Below are 24,038 nucleotides of genomic sequence, written 5' to 3'. Positions count from 1 at the left end.
AAAGATGGATCTACACGATGAATCAATTCTATCATTAAAAGGAAGTAAAGTCTTCTGAAAAAGACACGCGCTTCTTGATTTAGGTCAGGAAGTTGTCGTCCAGACCAGCTGTAGGTTGACGAAAAATCTAGAAAATTCATCACTAAAATCAGCAGGAAATCCACGGACCTCAGCATCAAACAGGGTCGCCAAGTGGTCAGACTTATCCTAACCATGAGAGGATCTGTCTCGTAAAATGGGGAGGGCGCCGTGCAAATTAGCTTGATAAGACTAATGAATCAGACCCCCAGAAAGGATAATCTCCTTAAAGATTAAAAATCAGCTTTTAAGCCTGATATTACTCAATCCTTGAGATTGACCTTAAAGATTGAGAATTACAAACTCATGGAATTCGATGATATCTAAACTCGAGCTTGAACGAGAAAATATTTTGATCAAAATTACAAACCGATTTGTTTTCTGAAAACCTATTTTCAATGCGTTCATTACCATTGAACGTAAAATCCTAGGAATTCACCTGGAATTCATTAGGTCACCTGAACCAAATCGGGTGTCAACCGTAAGAACGGTGGTTGCATAGCATGGTCGAAGACAGGACCTTGTGCCAGACCGAAAAATCATAGGATGATCTTTACTATTGCTCCTACAAAGGATAGTACTACCATCCGACACGTTATAAACCATAATCAAAAGCAAGTCACGGGACATTGCCTTAACAGTTGCTTGTTCATCGCTTTCCTTTACAACCGGACGGTAGTTTATCGAAAGGTAATATACGGGACAAGTAAATTGGACGTGTTGCTTTCCTAATACAAGGTTAGCAAGTAGGTAACACAAAACCATAAGTTTTGAGCTAAAATTTTCAAATCTGAAACCCACAAAACCCACAAAAACATTTTGCAAACACCGGTGAAGGGTTATTCCGGAAAACTTATCTAGGGTAAAAGCTAGATTGAATTTTCAAAAGATCAAATATTTTCATAAAGATCTAATTTCCTTAAAGATCTACATTTTCATAGTCATGTGGGACTGTAAACTGCCTTTCAAATGTGCACTTTGCTTTGGAAACCGAAAGTAAATCGGCTATTTGATTGCAAGTGTCGTTGACCTAAACCCGAGGCAACTGTAGATGACACACCCACCTTTAACCATGGTTCTATCATTACTATCATTATTTATACCGCCATATCAAAATCACTGATGTACAAAGTGTGAAGAATAAAGAAGTGATTCGTGTGATGTATTATATTATTTCAAGTTATGTATTGCTTGAGGACAAGCAACGTTCAAGTGTGGGGATATTTGATAGTGCTCCAAATGAACATATATTTTGTAGCAATATCCTCCCAATATGTAAATTATTTAGTTGTAATTGTTCTATTTTAAGTTGTAATCGTTTATATTAAATAAGTGCGAAGACAAAAGTAGAAAACGACGAATTGAAGACGCAAACGACCAAAAAGCTCAAAAGTACAAAATACAATCAAAGAGGTTCCAATTATTGATAAGAAATATCTCAGAATTACAAGAGTACAAGATTCAAAACACAAAGTACAAGATATTAAATTGTACGCAAGGACGTTCGAAAATCCGGAACCGGGACCAGAGTCAACTCTCAACGCTCGACGCAACGGACTAAAAATTACAAGTTAACTATGTATATAAATATAATATAATATATAATTAATTATATAAATTATATATATATATATATATATATATATATATATATATATATATATATATATATATATATATATATATATATATATATATATATATTATATTTATATATTAAAACCGTCGGCAGACTAGGATCCAAACTTGTGTGAGCTGGATTTACGAACTCCGCGACTCGCGGAGTTTGAAGGGTAAAAGTGCCGCAACTCGCGGAGTTTGAAATTTCAGAAATGTCCTATAAATATCAACGTTTTCTGCCGAGTTTTAAACACACAAAAATAATAATAATAATACTCCCTATGTAATAATAATATATATATAATATATATATAGTATAGGTTAGTTTTATATTAGATTAGTTTGGGTTTATGTAATGGTTATTTATGGGTTTTTAAGCCGGAACTCTGTCCGTGTAACACTACGCGTTAAATAATCAATGTAAGTTATGTTCTCCCTTTTTAAATTAATGTCTCGTAACTAAGTTGTTATTATGCTTATTTGAACCGAAGTAATCATGATGTTGGGCTAAAAATATCTAAAATTGGGTAATTGGGCTTTGTACCATAATTGGGGTTTGGACAAAAGAACGACACTTGTGGAAATTAGACTATGGGCTATTAATGGGCTTTATATTTGTTTAACTAAATGATAGTTTGTTAATTTTAATATAAAGATTTACAATTGGACGTCCCTATAAATAATCATATACACTCGATCGGACACGATGGGCGGGATATTTATATGTACGAATAATCGTTCATTTAACCAGACACGGGAATGGATTAATAGTCTATGGAATTATTAAAACAGGGGTGAAATTATGTACAAGGACACTTGGCGTAATTGTTAACAAAGTATTAAACCTTGGATTATACGCAGTCGATATCCTGGTGTAATTATTAAACAAAGTATTAAAACCGTGTTACATTTAAGTCCCCAATTAGTTGGAATATTTGACTTCGGATATAAGGATAATTTGACGAGGACACTCGCATTTTATATTTATGACTGATGGACTGTTATGGACAAAAACCAGACAGGCATATTAAATAATCCAGGACAAAGAACAATTAACCCATGGGAATAAACTAAAAATCAACACGTCAAACATCATGATTACGGAAGTTTAAATAAGCATAATATATTTTATTTCATATTTCCTCGTACTTTTATTTATTGTCATTTTAATTATTGTTATTTATTTTATATTGTTAGTTAAATATCATCATTTACTTTACGCTTTGCTTAAAATATAAAATCGACAAACCGGTCATTAAACGGTAAAACCCCCTTTTATATATTATTAATATAATATATTTTGTACGAATATAATTGTTTAAAATATAGTGTGAAATAAGCCAGCTCCCTGTGGAACGAACCGGACTTACTAAAAACTACACTACTCTACGATTAGGTACACTGCCTATAGTGTTGTAGCAAGGTTTAGGTATATCCCATTTGTAAATAAATAATTAAAATTTGTCATATTTTGTGTAAAATTATATCGTATTTAATAGTTTTTCCTAGTAAAATATATAGCTATTTCATATACACCTCGCATAACATCAACTACCCTATATTCCATGCATTGTATAATATGTATTATATTGTGTGTTTAAGTTTGTAAGAAAATTCGTAATGTAATTTTCCTTATGATTGTATAATAATAAGAATAAGCATGGAAGGTTTATTATTATTATTACAACTTATTATTACGTAGTAACGTAATAACTTACCATAGTTTTTCATATTAGAATTTTAGTAGTTAATTTGTGTGTTAGCTGCTAAGTATGAACATTATTATAGTTATAAAACGCTAATATGAAGAAAAGGCTTTTATAATAATAAGTTCATATTAAGCTACAAAATACTTTTTGGTTACTTCTAAAATTCTATATGATTAACTCAGTCGGCTATTTTTGAAGGAAATGGCTCCTCCAGCTACTAGACAACAACAATTGAACACAGAAGAACTTCAAGCTTTCGCTGCAAATATGGCTGTAGTGGTGAATGCAATGAACAACAATAACCAATCGGGTTCCAGCAGTGGAGGAAACAATGGCAACCGGGTAGGATGTTCCTACAAAGCTTTTATGGCCTGCAACCCCAATGAGTTTGAAGGAACCGAAGGACCCGTTGGACTAAAGCGGTGGACAGAGAAGGTTGAAGCCGTGTTTGCAATCAGCAACTGCGCAGAAGAGGATAAAGTTAAGTATGACACACATACTTTCAGGGGTACTGCTTTAACATGGTGGAATACCTACATGGATTACGTAGGACAGAATACCGCCTACGCACTTCCATGGTCCGCCTTCAAGTACATGATGAAGGAAGAGTACCGTCCCAGAACTAAAATCAACAAGCTCAAGGAAGAGCTTAAAGCATTGACAACCCAAGGGTTAGATGTCATTACCTACGAGCGACGTTTCAACGAACTGATTTTAATGTGTCCTGGAGTATTTGAGGATGAAGAGGCAAAAATTGAAGCGTTCATAAAAGGGTTGCCGGAACGAATCCAAGAGCATGTAGGTGCTAACGACCCTGCAACAATGCAGAAAGCCAGTCGTATAGCCCATAAATTGATAGGCCAAATTACAGGAAGGATAAAGAAAGAGGCGGCCGAGGAGGCCATGATGAAACAGGGAAAGAGAAAGTGGGAGGAAAGCAGTGATCAGGGTCACCAGTCCAACAACAACAATCAAAACAACAACTACAACAACAATCGCAACCACCCCAACAACAACAATAATTGCAACAACAACCGCAACAATAACCGCAACAACCATTCCAATAACAATTATAACAACAACAACCGTCTCAACAACAATAACCCTAACAACAACAACGACGATAACAAAAAGCAAAGAACTATATGCCCAAGGTGTGATACGTTTCATCCGGAGTGGTTTTGTAGAGAGTTATGTACCAGGTGCAACAGGAATGGCCATATTGCAGCAAAGTGTGAAGCCTATGGACCAAATAGAAACAAAGGAGCAAATAATGCCGGAACAAATAATAACGGCGTTATTTGCTATGGATGTGGAAAACCGGGCCATACCATAAACCAGTGCCGGAATGGAAATAGGCAAGGCCGTGGGAGAGCCTTCAACATTAATGGGGAGAAAGCACAGGAAGACCCGGAGCTTGTTACGGGTACGTTTCTTATCAACAATACACCTGCTTATGTTTTATTTGATTCGAGTGCCGATAGAAGTTATATGAGTAAAGAATTTTGTGCCAAATTAAATTACCCGTTAACGCCTTTGGATAAAAAGTGTATAGTTGAAGTAGCAAACGGTAAACTAATTAAGGTTGATAAAATTTGCCGAAATCGAAAAATTAGTTTAGTTAGCGAAACATTTGCAATTGATTTAATACCGGTGGAATTGGGAAGCTTCGACGTAATTATTGGAATGGACTGGATGTCCAGGGTGAAAGCCGAAGTTGTTTGTCATGAGAAGGCGATTCGCATTCCGAGGGAAGACGGGTTACCCTTAATGGTGTACGGAGAAAAGGGTAATGCCAAATTAAATCTTATCAGTAGTTTGAAGGCACGCAAACTAATAAGAAAAGGTTGTTATGCCATACTAGCACACGTCGAGAAGGTTGAAAAAGAAGAAAAGAAAATCGATGACGTTTCCGTTGCAAGAGAATTTCCTGAGATGTTTCCGAACGAATTACCGGGACTACCCCCACACCGATCCGTTGAATTCCAAATAGATTTTGTACCGGGAGCCGCACCAATAGCTCGTACTCCATATAGACTTGCGCCCACCAAAATGAAAGAATTACAAAGTCAGCTACAAGAATTATTAGAACGTGGTTTCATCCGACCGAGCACGTCACCATGGGGAGCTCCAATTTTGTTCGTTAAAAATAAAGATGGGTCTTTTCGTGTGATCGATTACCGTGAGCTGAACAAAGTCACCATTAAAAACCGATACCCTTTACCCTTAATCGATGACCTATTCGATCAACTCCAAGGTTCGAGCGTATACTCCAAAATCGACCTAAGGTCGGGTTATCATCAACTAAGGGTTAAAGAAGCTGATATACCGAAAACAGCCTTCAGAACTCGTTATGGCCACTACGAATTCATGGTTATGCCATTCGGTTTAACCAATGCACCCGCAGTTTTCATGGACCTCATGCACTGAGTATGTAGTCCATATTTAGATAAGTTTGTTATTGTCTTTATTGATGACATCCTTATCTATTCGAAGAATAACCAAGAACACGAACAACACTTGAGACTTGTGTTAGAGTTGTTAAGAAAAGAACAACTTTATGCTAAGTTCTCTAAATGTGCTTTTTGGTTAAATGAAGTACAATTTCTTGGCCACGTAGTCAGTAGTAATGGAATCAAAGTTGATCCCGCCAAGATTGAAGCCATCAAAAATTGAGAGACCCCGAAAACTCCAATGCAAATACGTCAATTTTTGGGTTTAGCCGGTTACTATAGGAGGTTTATTCAAGATTTCTCCCGAGTAGCCAAACCTTTAACCGCATTGACACATAAGGGGAAGAAGTATGAATGGACTTCCAAACAAGAGAGTGCCTTCCAATTGTTGAGAAAGAAGTTGACTACGGCACCTATTTTATCGTTATCTGACGGAATGGAAGATTTTGTTATCTGCTACGATGCATCAAGAATGAGTTTTAGGTGTGTTCTTATGCAACGGAAGAAGGTGATTGCATATGCTTCTCGACAACTCAAAATTCATGAACAAAACTACACCACACACGATCTGGAATTGGGCGCCGTTGTTTTCGCATTAAAAATGTGGAGACGTTATCTATATGGGGTCAAGTTCATCATATACACTGACCACAAAAGTCTCCAACATATTTTAAATCAAAAGCAACTAAATATGAGGCAGCGTAGGTGGGTTGAGCTGCTAAATGATTATGATTGTGAAATCCGTTACCACCCGAGGAAAGCAAATGTGGTAGCCGATGCCTTGAGTCGAAAGGAAAGAGAACCTATTCGAGTAAAATCTATGAACATGATTATTCATACTAATCTTACTACTCGAATAAAAGAGGCACAACAGGAGGTTTTGAAGGAAGAAATTTTTGGAAGGAAAATACTCAAAGGATTAGAAAAACAGCTTAATATTCGGGAAGACGGAACCAGGTATTTAGCTGAAAGAATTTGGGTACCAAGGAATGGGGATTTGAGAAAAGTGGTACTAGATGAAGCACATAAAACCAGATATTCAATACATCCCGGAGCGGGGAAAATGTACCAAGACCTCAAGAGAAACTTTTGGCGACCAGGAATGAAGGCCGATATAGCCATATATGTAGGAGCATGTTTGACTTGTTCTAAAGTCAAAGCTGAGCATCAGAAACCATCGGGTCTACTCCAACAACCTGAAATCTCAGAATGGAAATGGGAAAATATTACCATGGATTTCATTGCTAAGTTACCGAGAACCGCAGGTGGTTATGATATGATTTGGGTAATAGTCGGTCGTCTTACTAAGTCAGCACACTTTCTGCCAATAAAAGAAGAGGATGGTATAGAGAAATTAGCACGATTATATCTGAAAGAAGTTGTTTCTAGACATGGTATACCAATCTCTATTATCTCTGATCGTGATAGCAGATTTACTTCTAGATTCTGGCAGGCATTACACGAAGCGTTGGGAACTTGTCTAGATTTAAGTACTGTCTATCATCCACAAACTTATGGGCAGAGTGAAAGGACGATTCAGACACTCGAAGACATGCTACGAGCATGTGTTATTGATTTTGAAAGCAGTTGGGATCGACATCTACCGTTAGCTGAGTTTTCCTACAACAACAGCTATCATTCTAGTATTGAGGTGGCACCATTCGAGGCACTTTATGGGAGGAAGTGCAGGTCTCTGATTTATTGGAGTGATGTGGGGGAAAAACAGATTACAGGTCCGGAAATTATCCAGAAAACTACCGACAAGGTCATTCAGATTCAGCAACGATTGAAAACAGCTCGGAGTCGGCAAAAGAGCTACGCGGATGTTAGAAGGAAACCTTTAGAGTTTGAGGAGGGTGATATGGTTATGCTTAAGGTATCACCTTGGAAAGGTGTTATTCGTTTTGGAAAGCGAGGGAAATTGAGCCCAAGATACATTGGGCCATTCAAGATTGAAAAACGCATTGGGCCGGTGGCCTATCGACTTGAACTACCTCCACAATTAGAAAAGATTCACAACACCTTTCATGTTTCGAACCTGAAGAAATGCCTAGCTACCGAAGATCTCATTATCCCTTTAGACGAAATTAAGATTGACGAGAAACTAAATTTCGTCGAAGAACCCGTCGAAATTATGGATCGTGAGGTCAAACGACTCAAACAAAGTAAGATACCAATCGTTAAGGTTCGGTGGAATGCTCGTAGAGGACCTGAATTCACTTAGGAACGAGAAGACCAAATGAAGCTGAAGTACCCACATTTGTTTTCCGATATCGCACGTTAACTAGGTACTATTCTAAATTTTGGGACGAAATTTAATTTAACGGGTGTGTAATGTAACGACCCGGATTTTTCCGTTAATATATAGAAGATTAATATTTACATAATTAATGTTTCCAACATGTTAAGCAATCAAACTCGTTAAGACTTGGTTATTTGAAATGAATTTTATACAAACATTTGGCCACCCAGTCTGTCAGACGATTCACGAACGTCATAATTCGTAATAATTATTTAATGATGTATATATGAATATAAATATATACTCATGATTGTTAAATGATATTTAAGTATCTCATTACATATATTAACAATTGGTTATATACATAAAATGAGATTACTAACTTAAAGACTTCAAGACTATATACATATGTATAACGATTAACGTTGTAATAACTTCTAAATTAAAATGTATGTATATGTATTGTATTAATATGTATTAATACACTTTTGAAGGACTTAAACATATATACTAACATACTTATACTCAACAAAGATAGCTATACTCATAATCTCATTCAATTCCATCAAGAATTCTATTCGTATTCATTCGGTATTTACACCTGTAGCATACCCAGCTTCCATACTTAAATACTATGAGTATATACCAATATGAAATACTAATTACAGCCTCCTTAGCAGCCCTATGAGTCACAAGACAAGGATAAACATGATGGAGACTTGTGGGAACCAACATTTAACTTCTAGTTTGCATTATTATGCTATATTCCAAATTTTGATAAAGTTTCTTAACCATATACATGAACCACGACTTTTAACATTCTTTTTACTCATTTATATCAGCTCTTTAACTTACCTTCACTCTCATAATACTCACACACAAGAACTCCAAGCATTCTCTCCATTTCTTACTCTTTAAACACTCTTTAAACACACATACTTCAAGTACTAAAAAATCTTCATTCACTTTGATCATAAACTAGCTTCAAGAACACTTTGTTAACTCATCTACTCCTCTTTATCAAGGTAAGAATCATATATAAGCTTTGGTTCAATTCATATACTTATAACTATCTTAATTCAAGATAGAAATCTTATTTGAACTTTTGTCCATTCTATGATTCTACTCCAAGGATTACAAGCCATCAAGGATATCTTTGATCACAAGATTATCATCTTATTTTATCAGCAACTTTGTTCATTTAATTTGAGGTAGTCACCTTATTCATAATCTTTTTTGATTCATATCCATATAGCTATCTTATTATGAGTTTATAACTTACAACAACAAGAACATAGTTTAGATTAATTCTAAACTTGTTCACAAACAAACTTAATCCTTCTAACTTGACTTTTAAAATACTTCAACACATGTATTATGACAGTATGTCAAGCTAACATAAGGATATAAAACTTGTAAACACGAAGAACACCTTAAAACTGAACATACGCCGTCATAGATCATCGGGGGCTGTTTTGGGTTTGGTTTTAAAAACCTATCTTAAACTTTGAATTAAAAGATTTCCTTCGGTGAAAAATATTATTTTATATGGATATGAAATATATCCAAAATCCATGGTTAAACTCTAATTGAAAGTATGTTTTTCAAAAGAGTCATCAAGGTGTCGTTCTTACGACGTATATGACTATCTTCTTGTATTTGACACCTAAGCTGTATTTTCAACTATAAACATATACTTTTTCTATTTAGATTAATAAATAACGGTTCAATACAAAAGTATGGCAAGTTGAATCACTCAAAATGGATTTGTAACGAAGAAATTATGGGTAAAACAAAGTTGGATATTTTTGTTTGTTTTTAGCTACAGTTTTGATTAATAAAAATGGATGCTAACCTTATCCTAGCTAACTTACCTTGTATCCTACATGTATTTATACATGTTTTATTCTTGAACTTATGGAAATACAATTTATAATAGTCGTGATTAAGTTCTACGACAATATATTATAGTCTTAATAAAGATCGTAAGGCACCATATATATATATGACTTGATCACCGTGGATTCGTATACAAAGTTTTGACATATCATTTTGACTTCTTCTATATATATTATTGGAACGAACTATAAGACACCATTGGCAGTAATCTCGAGTTAGCTGTGGGTCAAAGTGGATTCCAACATAATATATATACTTTGAGTTGTGATCGAGCCTGAGACATGTATACAATGGGTCGCGGATTGCTTCAAACAATATACATATTATGTGTCTTATTATATTAAGACAATATATTATAGTGTTAGTAAATTCTAACACAATATAAGCATTTATATTTATATATATATTTATAATGTTGGACTATCGGACTATTGGACTACTAACAATGGACAATTAAAATTATCACAAGTATCATAAGTATGGAATATTAATTATTTATATATATATATATATATATATATATATATATATATATATATATATATATATATATATATATATATATATCTTGACACAAGAATATTATTATTAGGTTCGTGAATTTGTCAAAGGCCAAGTCTTATTACCATCTATTCGGAAATCATCACAAGTGAGTTATAATCCCATTTTTACTATCTAAATTATTTTGGGATGAGAATACATGCAAATTTATAAATGTTTTACAAAATAAGCACAAGTTCATGAAACTACATTTTACGATTGTTTTGTTATACCGGATATCTGTACTTATTATTATTATTATGCTTGGTAACCTAAGAATTAGTGAAAAACACTAATTGACGCGAATCCTAAAGGTAGATCTACGGGCACCAACCACCCCCATTTTCGAATAGTGGAAATGCTTTAGTACTTCGAAGGGTTCTTGTCATACATTTGAATAGTGGAATGTATGATGCCAGATATCTTAAGCGCTCTATGTTAAGGTCGGTTACCAGGCGACTCATCGTATGATGATCCTGCGCATTTAATTAAATGAAATCTTGTGGCTTATTAAATGTTATGATTATTATATAGAAACTAAACCTATGACTCACCAACAATTTTGTTGACTTTTTAAACATGTTTATTCTCATGTGATTATTAGAAAGCTTCCGTTGTTGCATGTTTACTCAACGTCAAGATTTGAAGTCATCATGCTTTTCTAAATAAATAAACTTGCATTCGGGAATTGTATTTGTAATATATTGTTGACAAGTATGTAATGGTGTGTGTAAAATACATGTATTTTGAGGAGATTGTCTTTGATCGACAATCAAAACTTATGCTTTTAAACCTTTATTCAATAATAAAGGTTATGGTTATTTTAAAATGAATGTAAGCTTTGAAAACGTCTCATATAGAGGTCAAAACCTCGCAAAGAAATCAATTAATATGAAACGTTTATAATTAATATGAACGAGGCATTTCAACAATGCAGTCAAAATAAGATACATGGTGATGATTTTGTGAATGCAAAGTTTTCTCTAATAAAGCATGTATGACTCCATGCACATATCTTGTATAACATATAAGCAAACAGCGGAAGACTTCTAGGGACCTGAGAATAAACATGCTAAAAGTGTCAACACAAAGGTTGGTGAGTTCATAGTTTTAATATTGCGCATAATCTGTATATAAAGGTAGATCACAAGATTTCAGTTGTTTCATCCGAAACGTTTATCAAAAGATTCTACGAAATTGAGCACCCTGGTAACTAAACTTAACGTATATATAATTTGTACCCTTTGTATAATCATCTTAATAATACATGCAAACCAACGTGTACGCGTCTCAAATAGCAGACGTCTGTTAAAAGGCTAGCACTCTAGCTCGGACGGGGATATCAATGCCCTATGGATCCATATACAACTACTTGCGCCCACCAGTTCTTATAACCGGCCGTTAATAATTACCAAAGCTAAGGGATTTTCGGTTCAAACTCGGTGTAGAATTTAGTATATACTTGTATCCATTGCGTTTAAAATAAAGTGCTTGTATTCTCAGCCCAAAAATATAGATTGCAAAAGCAATTAAAAAGGGAGCAAATGAAACTCACCTGACAACTTCAGAAATAAATCATAGAGATGTGACCGAAAATCGGAATGCAAGTAACCGTAGACCTCAACCTAGAGAATATATGTTGGTCAATAAGTGTCTAATAAGCTAGGTCGGTCCATAGGGTAAGTATAGTCCTATTTCTCAAGTCCGACTCATAAATTTAGCAAAAGTCAACAAAAGTCAACACAAGTCAAAGTAAGTCAAATGTAAGTCAAACGTAGTCGAGCACAGTCAACATGGTTAACACAAGTCAACAATCTCATAATATTACTCAAGTTGGGTCAAATAGTCAAACATAGGTCAATCATAAGTAATACATTTTTACTTAGCAAAAATTATTATTTACATACATGTATATTTTGGTATTTTGCAGCTGATTTTGGGTCCCACCAATTTTGATGTAGTACCTTTGGTCGTGACTATTGGAAAGTATATCATACCACCTTTCTATAGCCAGTTTATTTTACAAAAACGGAGTTACGGTTTGAAAGTTATAGCCTTGCGAAAACAGCCCCTCAAAACATAAAATGCTGAAATTTGGTGCTGTTAACAGCATGGATCAGCAGCGGCGCCCAGTTTTCGTACTCGTTTTAGACTAGTTTAGGCTCGACAATATCATACAGATAATATATCGTTTTAAAGCTTGTCGTGAATACATTCAATAAAAAATAATAGTTTTTATCCAAACTTAACGATTTCAACTTACGAGTCCGCAAAGTATGTCCAAGAGTCATTTTTGACACTTTACAAAAACTAATAATATTTTGTGTTGACGACTCAAAATTCAATCCGGGAGACCTGAATGTTTCATTATCATAACACATGTTTAAAATGACATTATTGACGTGTTTGTAAACTCGAATTCCCGAAATTACGTGTATGGGTCAAAATAGGTCATTATGACCCAAATGAGTCATAAACACCCAATTTAACCAAAACATGCCAAAACTTATTTTTAAAACACTACAATCTTCAAACTTACTTAAATCGACGTATGGGACTTGTCTACACTGATCGTTACCCATTTTGACCCGTTAAACTAATTTGGTCAAACAAAGTCAATTGCACATAATATTTAGTTTTAACAATGCAGTCAACTTCTGGAATTTTTATAAAAATAAGTACAACTCCGTTTGACTTGAAATACATGCCAAAATATCCGTAATTTAGTCCACTATAATATATCCGAAGCATAGCCTCTAACTATAAACAGAAAGATCGCAGTGACTAAAAACGTACCAGACTGTAATGCTGAAACGTTTCAGCACTTTTACATAACACGTATAAACTTTGAAAAATCATATCAAATCCAAAAAGTATCCAAATGACGCGTTTCTGGAGTCCAAACTTATTAATTTTTCGATACGCACGCAACCGTGAACCCAGAAATCTGAGATCAGGTCGCACACATCCCGAGACAACTGCTCTGTTCGGTTTTAAATAATATAAAATTGTAACTTTGATTTGACGATAAATTTTGACTCGTTTATCAGAATTTGACAATATCTAAATGAAAACCAAATATTTTTTTGCAAGGAATACAATTATGTACCTCTCAAGACCTGAATATATAGTATACTTTTCTAGATTCTCAGTTTCAATTACGAATTTTTAAACCGAAATCAATAAATCATAACATGAGCAATACGTATCCGTTTCACATGATATCCTAGCCTAACTTGAGTGATTTTTAATTTTCTAACAGATGGTAAATAAATAAAATTCTAAATCATAAAGGATTTTGCCAAGAAAATTCGGATATAAATATAAACAAGTCAAAACTTCAAATAAACATAACGAGAGCAATTCTTAACGAAATTCGATGATTCTTTCAAGCAAACTTATTAACTTTTCACAAGGATTTCATATATAAACATTTCATAAACTAAAAATATCATGTTCATATCAGTAGCATATTAATGAAAAACATGATCATTCATAAAAACGAGTTAAAACTTCAATTAGCATAACATGAGCATACCTTAACGAAAATTCGAAATTCCAAAGCCCAAACTTATTAGTTTTTTAAGAGGATTCTGATTATCTCATAATATTATACATTCAACAAGTTCAAGTTTCTGACCTCTCACAAAACAAATTCGTGATTCATCAAAAAGTCATCAAACGATCAAATTAACGAATACTATCATGCATACATACAAGGACTTGAGCACTAGACACTATATCTACCCTAAAATGTAACAAAAACATGAAAACCCAAAAATTAAAGTTTTTGAAACTTACCCTAATCAAGAAATTGTTAGTATAGATGTGTAGAGCTCATCGAGAGGAATCCAAATATATAAACGATTATATGATCAAGCAATTATTGAAGATGTTCTTGAGGTTGAAAGTTATGAAGTATGTGGGTTTTCTTGAGAGAGAGAGAGAGAGAGAGAGAGAGGAAGAAGAAGATACGTATGTGTTTTGTTGGTAAAATGAATCTAGATCAGAAATATAAGTAGAAAAGGGAAGTCACGGATTTAAGTTAGGTAAACACGGGTATTCCTGTATAGTCACGGGTTATAATTAAATTTTTATCCATTAGCTAAAATCCAATGTATTTTATCTTAACATGTTTCACTAATTGATAAATTTTATATTTATAAAAAATACATCTAAATATATTATTCGAAACCTTTTATTTTTAATTCCAATCAATTTTTAAGTTTTTTTTTAAAATATCACTTTTATATTTAAATTATATATTAAAGTAATTATAATATTTAAAAATCATGTGTTACGTAATTTATGGGAGTAGATGGCAAGTGGGTCACAAATTTTTGTATCCATCCATTATATAATATATAATAATATAATAATAAACTGAATTATTAGTTTGAATTATTAAATTTAATTATTAACTCAATTATTAGTTTGAATTATTAGTGTATAAAACTATGCACATACATGTAGAAACGTTCGTATAATATGCGTATAAATACTTGTTGAATACCAATAAAAATATAAGTATTATCATCCTACTTAATTAAAATGATTTTTACAACTCAATCGTTATATAATATAATTATTAAAATTAATAATCATACGTTTTGTTAAAGTCTATTTTTCTCGTTTTCTCTAACCGTAGTGTTTTCAAAAAAAAAAATGTAACCAATATTAATAATAGTAAAAAAAAATTACGTACAAAATTGTGAATTTTAAGTAACGGTTGTTAAGTTTTCAACGAAAAGTTAATGAAAAAATTCGGGTTATTACAAAATTATATGTTTAAATTGATGACTTGTGAAAAGTGGACATGTGCAAGGACTAATCAATTAATTGTCTTGAGTACTCACAAGGTTCTTATGGTATAATAAGAAATTGGTAAATCCTTGGTTTAAAGGATTGCAAAAGAATAGAAATTGATTGAAGTCATAATGAATAAGATTAAAGTTCATGGTGATCCCTAGTTATGGGATGTGATGTGACTAAGGCATGTATTTGAACAAGTGAAAGTCTAGACGCTTGTGCCTTAGACAAATTATGTTTCGTGAGGTTTATCACGAATGAAGTGATGTATGTGGATTTTGTTGGGTCACAACAAAGTTTGACTAAATAACTTGAGAAAAGCATTAGCCGGTAGTGCGCACAAGTTGGCTAATGTTGTTGGATTGAAGTCCATTTAGATCTTCCATAGTGGGATACCCAATTCCCTTCTAGTACAATGCTAGGAACTGAATTCAATGAGAAAAGCCTACTATCTGAAGATTGGAACACATTTAATATATGATCCCAAAGTATGTGTTCGGACCCGTGAGATAAAGAAGGTTGAAGTTAAATACTTCTTAATAGTTGTCTTGAAAATTGCATCGCGGGAGCAAGATTAAAGAAACTACCTATGTGAACATGAGGTTAAGCCGCCTCAAGAAAGCTTGGGACTTAGCTTTTGATATATTCATGAGAGGATTGGGACACATGGCTTATAATAGTGTCGGGTTAATTGTAGAACGTATGGAACTAGTGTGTATATTATAGACAGGTTTTCAAATGAATTGATCGGTTCAAACTATTAGAGCACCCTGATTTTCGAATTCTTGCACGTGTAATATACTATGTGTAAATTCAATCCATGTGACATTTACACTTATGCACTAGTTATCTGTTTGTTGGTATTTTAGTAATCAAGGATCATACTAAAATGGGGGGGGGGGGGGAATTGTTGGTGATTTTAGCATGATCCAACGTCATTTTAGTTGATTGGATTGCTAAGTTGAAAGTGCTCGAACTATTGAAACGCTACACGGATTTGGGGAGTGTGGAGTACACGTTCGTAAAGTGTAAAATGGTTTGAGGATATGTTAGTGAGCTTGGAAATAACATTTGGAACTTAAGGAATGCGAAACGTGACTTGAAAGAATGCGAAACGCGACTTGAAAGGCTAAACACACTTGAAAATAAGCTTAAACTTGATTTTGGTGTGCAGTAGCTTTAAGCCGCGGCGCGGCTTAAAGGGTGATTTTGAGTTCGAGAGTTTTGGCATTTTTGGAAGTGTTAGCCTGCGGCGCGGCTCCTGGACCCGCGGCGCGGCTTAACACTGAAATCGCTGAAAATGTGCTTTTTCAATCCAAAAGACACATTTGAACCCCAAACGTTATGGGGTTGTTCCAGGACATGTAAGAGCGGGTTTTACATGTATTTGGACTTGTTTAAGCACAAATACATGGGTATAAACTTCCAAGCTATGTATGGGGTATCATGAAAGGTTGTGACTTTTGGTAAACACCTTTTGACCCATTATAAATATATGGATTCATTTTCATATGAATGGTTAGACATTTTACACAATGTTCCAGATTTTGAACATGTCTAACACACTTTCAACAGAAAAACTTTCAGATTTATACGATCTACAATTGCAAGAAAAAATTATCTTTTGGTCAAGACGATTGTTCATACTAGTCTTATCCTAATAGTGATTTCGTGTAACCCATGATCAAGTGGGTCAAAATACTCTATTAAGAAAGTGTTCACACGATTCTAGTATCAATCCGGTTGTTGATTCTTTACCCACTAATCCATATTTCCCTAACAGGGCGCGTATCTTGCGGATTTTGTGAATTTTGGCATTTTCAATATAATAGTTTCTCAAATAAAAAAAGTTGTAAAATGAGTGTGAAAAAATGTTAAGTTAAATGATGTATTTATAGGCTACAAATAAAATTATTTTACTAGAATTTTTTTAATTTTATTTTGAGCTTGTTTAAGGATAGTACTTATGCTATACTTAACGTGTTAGGAAATGCTATATGTATTTGTACTTTATTTAAAAACTTTCTCAAATAACTACCTCCTCAACTTTAATGTACCATTATTAATTATTAATGCTTAAATTATTCTTCTAAATATAGCTCTTATGGCTATCATTAGACAAACTCTTTTTATTTTTTATGTCAAATTCATTTATAATCTCATACCACTATTTTATTGCCCGATAATTTTTGGACACGTTATCATCACGTGACGAACTCTTCATGTGATGGCTTGAATTGCGCCAACACAAAAGCACATCATCACAGACACGTTAGTGGCGTGATGGTGGTGTGACGTTAGTCGTCATCACTACTCTAACACTACTGATGGATGAATATTATATTATATCCAAAGTTGATAAAATTTACTCGAGAATGTTAACTACTTCCCATTTTAGTCTGGTATCACAGTTTTTTTTTTTTTTTTTTTTTTTTTTTTTAGCAATAATTCAGTTTCTTTTGCTGTCGTGAATCATGATACTACGGATTTACTAATCAATGACGACGAATTTGTTGATACATAATTAGTTAATATGTTAATAATATGTTAATGTTTAGTTTATTTTTTTTTACTATATATGTACAGAAAATAATGTATAGAAAATTATGTGGTGAGCAAGTTGCAGTCAAGAATTAAATAGCAACAAGTCAAAGTTTATGTTCTTTAAGGTGGGGGGTGTGGTTCTTTCCGGAAAGCTTCTCAAAATAATCTTTTTACACGTAGATACTTCCACTATTCAACACACAGACACATTTAAATATATTTATATGTATGTACATGTATATGTGTATATATGTATATATGTTGATTGATTGTTTGAATACGTATCTAGTGCAAGTTTATATGTTCACACCCTCCAATTGTTTGATAAAATGCTCCAGTGAGTACTTTTCACAGTTTCAATTACTGTTTTTCTAAAAATAAACGAAAACCTTTTTATGTTCTCTTTCTTTTCTTTTGGAAAAAAAAGTGAGATTCAAATTTGGATTTTGAATCTGAAGAAGATCAAAGATGGGTTCTTGTTTTAGTGTTGGATCTAAAATTGAAAGCTCACGCCTTGATGGTAAGTTGTACTATTTAGTACTAATTACAATAATATTATCACATGCTTATGATTTTAATTGTTTTTATATTTGATTTAACTTCTGAAATGGGGATTATAATTCGTTTACTTTATTATTGATGATCTATGTTTAGTTATTGCTTGTTTTCTTTAATATAAAGAACCTTGCTTTAGCTGTAGTTAAGAGATTTTTGTAATGATTTGAATCTGTAACTGTTAATTATAATATGTTTTAATTGATGTGTTTAATAGGTAAGGTAACATCTGCATCTGTACCACCAAGTCCAAGAAGCCCTAGAACTCAAACGGAGATTTTAAAATCAGGAAATTTGAAAGCTTTTAGCTTTAATGTTCTTAAAACTGCCACCAGAAATTTTAGACCTGATAGTGTATTAGGAGAAGGTGGTTTTGGATCAGTTTTTAAAGGGTGGATTGATGAACAAACACTTGCAGCTGCAAAGCCTGGTACTGGGACAGTTATTGCTGTTAAAAGATTAAACCAAGAAGGTCTTCAAGGTCACCAAGAATGGTTGGTAAGTAGTAGTAGTAGTACATATCTAATATTTGGATCATTGTTACTTGATTTATATTACTTTAATAAAGTTGTTTTAGGTTATTTTCAATCTAAGCTAATTGTTTTGTTTGTTTACATTGTTACAGGCTGAAATTAATTATTTAGGGCTATTAAATCATCCAAATCTAGTGAAGTTAATTGGTTATTGTTTAGAAGATGATCACAGGATGCTAGTATACGAGTTTATGCCTCGAGGCAGCTTGGAAAACCATTTATTTAGAAGTGAGTTGTCATTTAATTACCCCGAATTCGATTTTGTTCAAAAATTGGTCATGAATCTTAGATGTGGTAATTTGGTTCTTTCATTAATGAATGGGTTGAATAAGGTCATGTTTTATCACTAAAATGTCAAGTTGATAAAACTTAAAATAACAAAAATTATTTTGTTAGCTTAAACTGAATAATGTCAAAAATAACAAAAATTAGCTTAAACTGAATAATGTCAAACTGGTTGAAATTTGTCTCGAGTGCAAGTCTAATACATGAAACCTCCTAAATTGTTTGTTTTTCAAAACATTAGATGACAATTAGCATAAGATGAATTGTTTGATCATGTTTGACACACCAATAGTTTGCAAAATAGGTTAAGTTTGTACAATAGGAGTCGGGTCAACTCAACCCGTTTCAACCCATTTTGCCACCAAAAATATTGTTATCACTTTATTTATTTAAAACTCACGTTAAGAGATGATGTTTATAACTGCAGGGAGTTCGTACTTTCAACCTCTTTCGTGGACCCTACGAATTAAGGTTGCACTTGGTGCTGCAAAGGGGCTTGCTTACCTACACAGCCCAGAAGCGAAAGTGATATATCGTGATTTCAAGTCTTCCAATATCTTGATTGATTCCGTAAGCTTCTTTAGTTCATGTATTTTCATGTGTACTACATTTAGTTTCTTAATTTTTGAAGTTAACAACTTTTTATACTATTTACATACAGAATTACAGTGCAAAACTTTCTGATTTTGGGTTAGCAAAGGACGGGCCGGTCGATGGAAAAAGTCACGTTTCCACGAGAGTTATGGGTACTTATGGATATGCAGCTCCTGAATATATGGCTACCGGTAAGCTAAGAGAAAACAGTTAAATATTGGAATAACTGAAAACTACAATATTTTATAAAAGGCCGGTGTGGTTGGTTATAATGGGAAAAGAATATAGGAAGAATCAAAATTATGATGATTATCTTATCTTCATGACCCCATACTTCAAATATTATTATAGATTGATTATTAATCATAAGGTTCTCTCGGGGTTGTTAAAAGCTTAATGATTGGTTAAAATGCTAATTTTAAAAAGTTGATTAGAAATGCAATTCAGTCTTCGAGTCGTGAATTTATTATAGCAACGCGTGAACTTAGAACTTAGTTGCCTAAAATTTCCATTTCCCTTGTTTTCTATTTTCATGCACTCCTGTTTTACATTTTGATGTGAATCATCCTCTAACCGTGTCTAAATGGTGCATATATTGAAGGTCACTTGACTGCAAGAAGTGACATATACAGTTTCGGGGTGGTCCTGTTGGAAATCTTAACCGGGAGGCGTTGCATTGAGAAGAACCGTCCAACCGGTGAGCAAGTACTGGTCGAGTATGCTAAACCGTACTTAACCAGCAAACGAAGAATTCTTCACATAATGGACCCACGTTTAAACGGGCAGTACTCATCAACTGTAGCTGTGAGAGCCGCAATGCTTGCCATGAAATGTCTCTTAAAAGAGCCCAAACACAGACCAACTGCTGATGAGGTGGTAAAGGCATTGGAACAAATTCAAGAGTTTCAGAAAACTGCGGATAGTTCTAGAAGAGAACCTGTTCGGAAACAGGGGGATAACAAACCTATTTGCTACACGAGACCCACGGGTTCGGGTTCGGGTTCGGGTAGCGGGTCGAGCGTTGATAAGAGATGAGAAAAAAGCAGTAAAGATATTTGGATGTACAGTTGTTCGTTGTGCTGTGGAAGAAGATAAAAAAGGGTGATTTGGTTATATGAGAGGCAGGCACAATGTAAAGAAATGTGAGATGTTGGAAACCAACCCAATTGGGGTGGGGAGGGGGTTTTGTATGAGAATTTGAATGAAAATTTGTTTATTTTATGATAGAAAAAGACGGTTGGTCAAAGTCCAGCTCCATTCATATGAAAGTAACTACAAAAAGGAAACATGTAAAGATCTGAATAATTGTAAACCAATATGTACACAACTTTATGACCATCTGTTTAGATTATTGAGTTACTTGAGTGCTTCCAATGTTTAGATTATTATTGAGTTACTCGAGTAGTCTAGTTCTGAGCGTCACATCAGTACTTTGACTAAACTTAGGATTAAACATTTTTAACAGTGACACTCCTTTCTTCCAATTTTTTCTTTCTAAAATTAAATACTTATTTAAATAAAATTAAACTTTTATTAAAAATTAAAAACACTACAAAAATTAAAATTAAAACATAGAGTTAAAAATAAAATTATATAAAAATTTAAAAATTATTCTTCTTCGACATCGTGAACGTGTAAAGGTCCTGCCTCGTCTTGATTGTTTGGATTTATTGTCGGATCATGTCGAATACGATAATTAGGTAGAAGACTAAATACATGTTCGACAAGCATATCTCATAGTATTCGATGAATGCCCACATCTCTTATTTCCGCGTCCACCCGCATATGCGCTTCTACCATTTCTTGGAATGTTCCTGTGTACGTCGAATCGGACGTTATTTCTCTTCAAGTCCACAAAATGCACGGCCGTTGTCCTCGGTTATCATATTATTTAATATCACACATGTTAACATAATCCTTCTAATTTTGCGGATATAATACGGTCTTGCCGGATATTGAACAATGGTTCATCGACCTTGTAGTATTCCAAATGCTCGTTCAATATATTTTCTTACTGATTCTTGATACCTTGTGAATTTTGCTTGTTTTGGATCAATCGGATTTCTGAATGACTTAACTAGTGTGGACCATTCCAGATAAATTCCATCAGTCAAATAATAACCCTTATTAAACGTACATCCGTTAACCGTAAACGTACACGGTGGAGCTTCGCCTGCTAGTAAGTCGCTAAACAAATTAGATTGATTAAGTACATTGATATCATTATTTGATACCGCAGTACCAAAATAAGCGTGCCAAAACCATCCATTATACGACGCTACCGCTTCAAGCATAATTGACGGGTAACCATGGTCACCTCGTGTATAATGACCCTTCCAACGTGCCGGAGAATTTCTCCATCTCCAATGCATACAATCGATGCTTCCTAACATCCCCGGTAACCCATGTATTTGAGCATGTTTAGCGGTTAAACGTTGCACATCTTGTGCAGTTAGTTTTCTCAAATATTCGGTTGCGTACAAGTGAACACATTTGTCAAATTTGTTTAAACAATCATATGAGGTTTGTTCACCCATATGTAAATACTCATAAAAAAGATCGGCCGACGCAGCATAAGGTAGTTGACGTATGGCGGATTTTACTTTTTGAACAATATTAAAACCAAGTAATCCGGTAGCATCACATCTTTGATGAAAATAAGTAAAATACTCGGGAATCGGAGTTTGAGAAAAATTCATTATACCTTGACATATACGAAGAAACAAAGGTTTGCGCATTCGATAACGTTTACGAAAATAATCTTCTGGAAACGTACAAGTGTCGGAAAATAATCATTCCATAAAGCTTTTGCGCGGCCTTCACGATCTCTATATAAATATCTTCTAGGTGCTCTTGGTACGGGTTCAACTTCTTCATTATCGCTTAACTCATCCAATTGATCAAGTGCTTCGAGTGATCGATTGTTAGTTGTATTCATATCCGTTAATACCACATATAGATCGGGATCGGAATTTGGGTTATTTGGATTCATTTTATTTTGGAAAAAGATTGATAAATTGAGATGATAATTTGATAATGTATAAAAGAAAAGATTGATTGAATGTATGAATTAAAAGTGAAAAATGAATGTGTATATATGCAGTGAAATAGAAAAGAAAAAAAAAAATTAAAAAGTAGCCGTTTGAAAAAGAGCCGTTTGATTTTTTTTCTTCTAACGGGTCAATTTCTTCATTTTTTGCCGTCCTCAAATCTTACCAAAAAACACGAAACTAGGGACGTTAGGCAGGGCGGTTTGCTGGGCAGAGGCCTGGGCGACCTGCTGCCAGTGGCGGAAGCAGGAAATTTTCACCGGGGCGAATTTTTTTTTTTAAAGCGTAGCAATTTTTTGAGCAAAATATGGAGATTTTTGAGCAAAATTTGGATGTTTTTGAGCAAAATTTAGAAGTTTTTTTGTCAAAATTTAGAGGTTTTGGAGCAAAATATGAAGGCTTTTGGGGCAAATTATGGAGAGTTATGGGCAAAATAAAAAATCTACCGGGGGCAAAATCGAAAAATCCAAGATTTTTACACTAAAAATTGCAAATTCACTGGGGGCGGCTGCCCCTTAATATTACCGCCCCTGCCTGCTGCTATTGGCGCTCAGGTGGACGCTAGGCTGGGCGGCCCCCAGGACCTCACCGATGGGACCATGGGAGCACTCTTACTTTATAGTATATAAACTGGCCGGTAATTAGCTGATGAGTGAATATGTAGTGCAAGTTTCTAGTAGGATAAAGGGTAGGTTGTACTTCTATGATGCCGATTAGTCAAATTCACCTTTCCATTTTGTTGGTGCAGGTGCGTATAAAGTGATACGTTGATATTATAATATTTGTATCCATAGAAGTGCAATTAGACAAGAAGCCGTTCTAGCTCAGTTGGTAGAGCGCGTGGCTTTTAACCACGTGGTCGTGGGTTCGAGTCCCACGGATGGCGTTCTTGATTTTTGTTTTTAGACCACTTTATTTTACTAGTAGTTTTTAGAGGGAGGGAGTTGATTTATCCAGCTTGAATGTTGATTTTGGTTATTTTGTTCAGAATTGACCTTTTGACCTATCAATGATCTATGACGAACATTTAAATGAGCAAACAACATGCACGCACTTGTCGGACTTAATAATTGCAAGTCCATGCCATTAGTAGTCACAAGATCGTTTAGACCTTTTAATCAGACGCA

The 24,038-nt window shown here is 34.1% G+C and overlaps 1 protein-coding gene, 1 non-coding gene and 1 pseudogene across 2 annotated transcripts; 2 read left to right on the top strand and 1 right to left on the bottom strand.

The window, feature by feature from the left end:
* Positions 1–18,165: 18,165 nt before the first annotated feature.
* On the top strand, positions 18,166–21,220 carry LOC139894621 (receptor-like cytoplasmic kinase 176; annotated as a pseudogene).
* A 608-nt stretch (positions 21,221–21,828) lies between these two features.
* Positions 21,829–22,560, bottom strand: LOC139890042 (uncharacterized). Its single transcript, XM_071872949.1, has one exon. It carries the CDS (start codon positions 22,558–22,560, stop codon positions 21,829–21,831), a length of 732 nt encoding a protein of 243 aa, XP_071729050.1.
* Positions 22,561–23,724: 1,164 nt separating this feature from the next.
* TRNAK-UUU (transfer RNA lysine (anticodon UUU)) lies at positions 23,725–23,797 on the top strand. The gene has a single exon. It is a non-coding gene; the product is annotated as a tRNA-Lys (tRNA).
* The last annotated feature ends 241 nt before the right edge of the window (positions 23,798–24,038 follow it).

This window comes from Rutidosis leptorrhynchoides, chromosome 2 (genome assembly GCF_046630445.1).
Source record: "Rutidosis leptorrhynchoides isolate AG116_Rl617_1_P2 chromosome 2, CSIRO_AGI_Rlap_v1, whole genome shotgun sequence".
NCBI classification, from domain to species: Eukaryota; Viridiplantae; Streptophyta; class Magnoliopsida; order Asterales; family Asteraceae; genus Rutidosis; species Rutidosis leptorrhynchoides.
The sequence above is the reverse complement of the archived record's forward strand: the minus strand, read 5'-3'. Positions and strand labels throughout refer to the sequence as shown.

Excerpts from the sequence above, each read along its gene's own strand:
- LOC139890042 (XM_071872949.1), bottom strand. The coding sequence starts at position 22,560 with ATGAATTTTTCTCAAACTCCGATTCCCGAGTATTTTACTTATTTTCAT.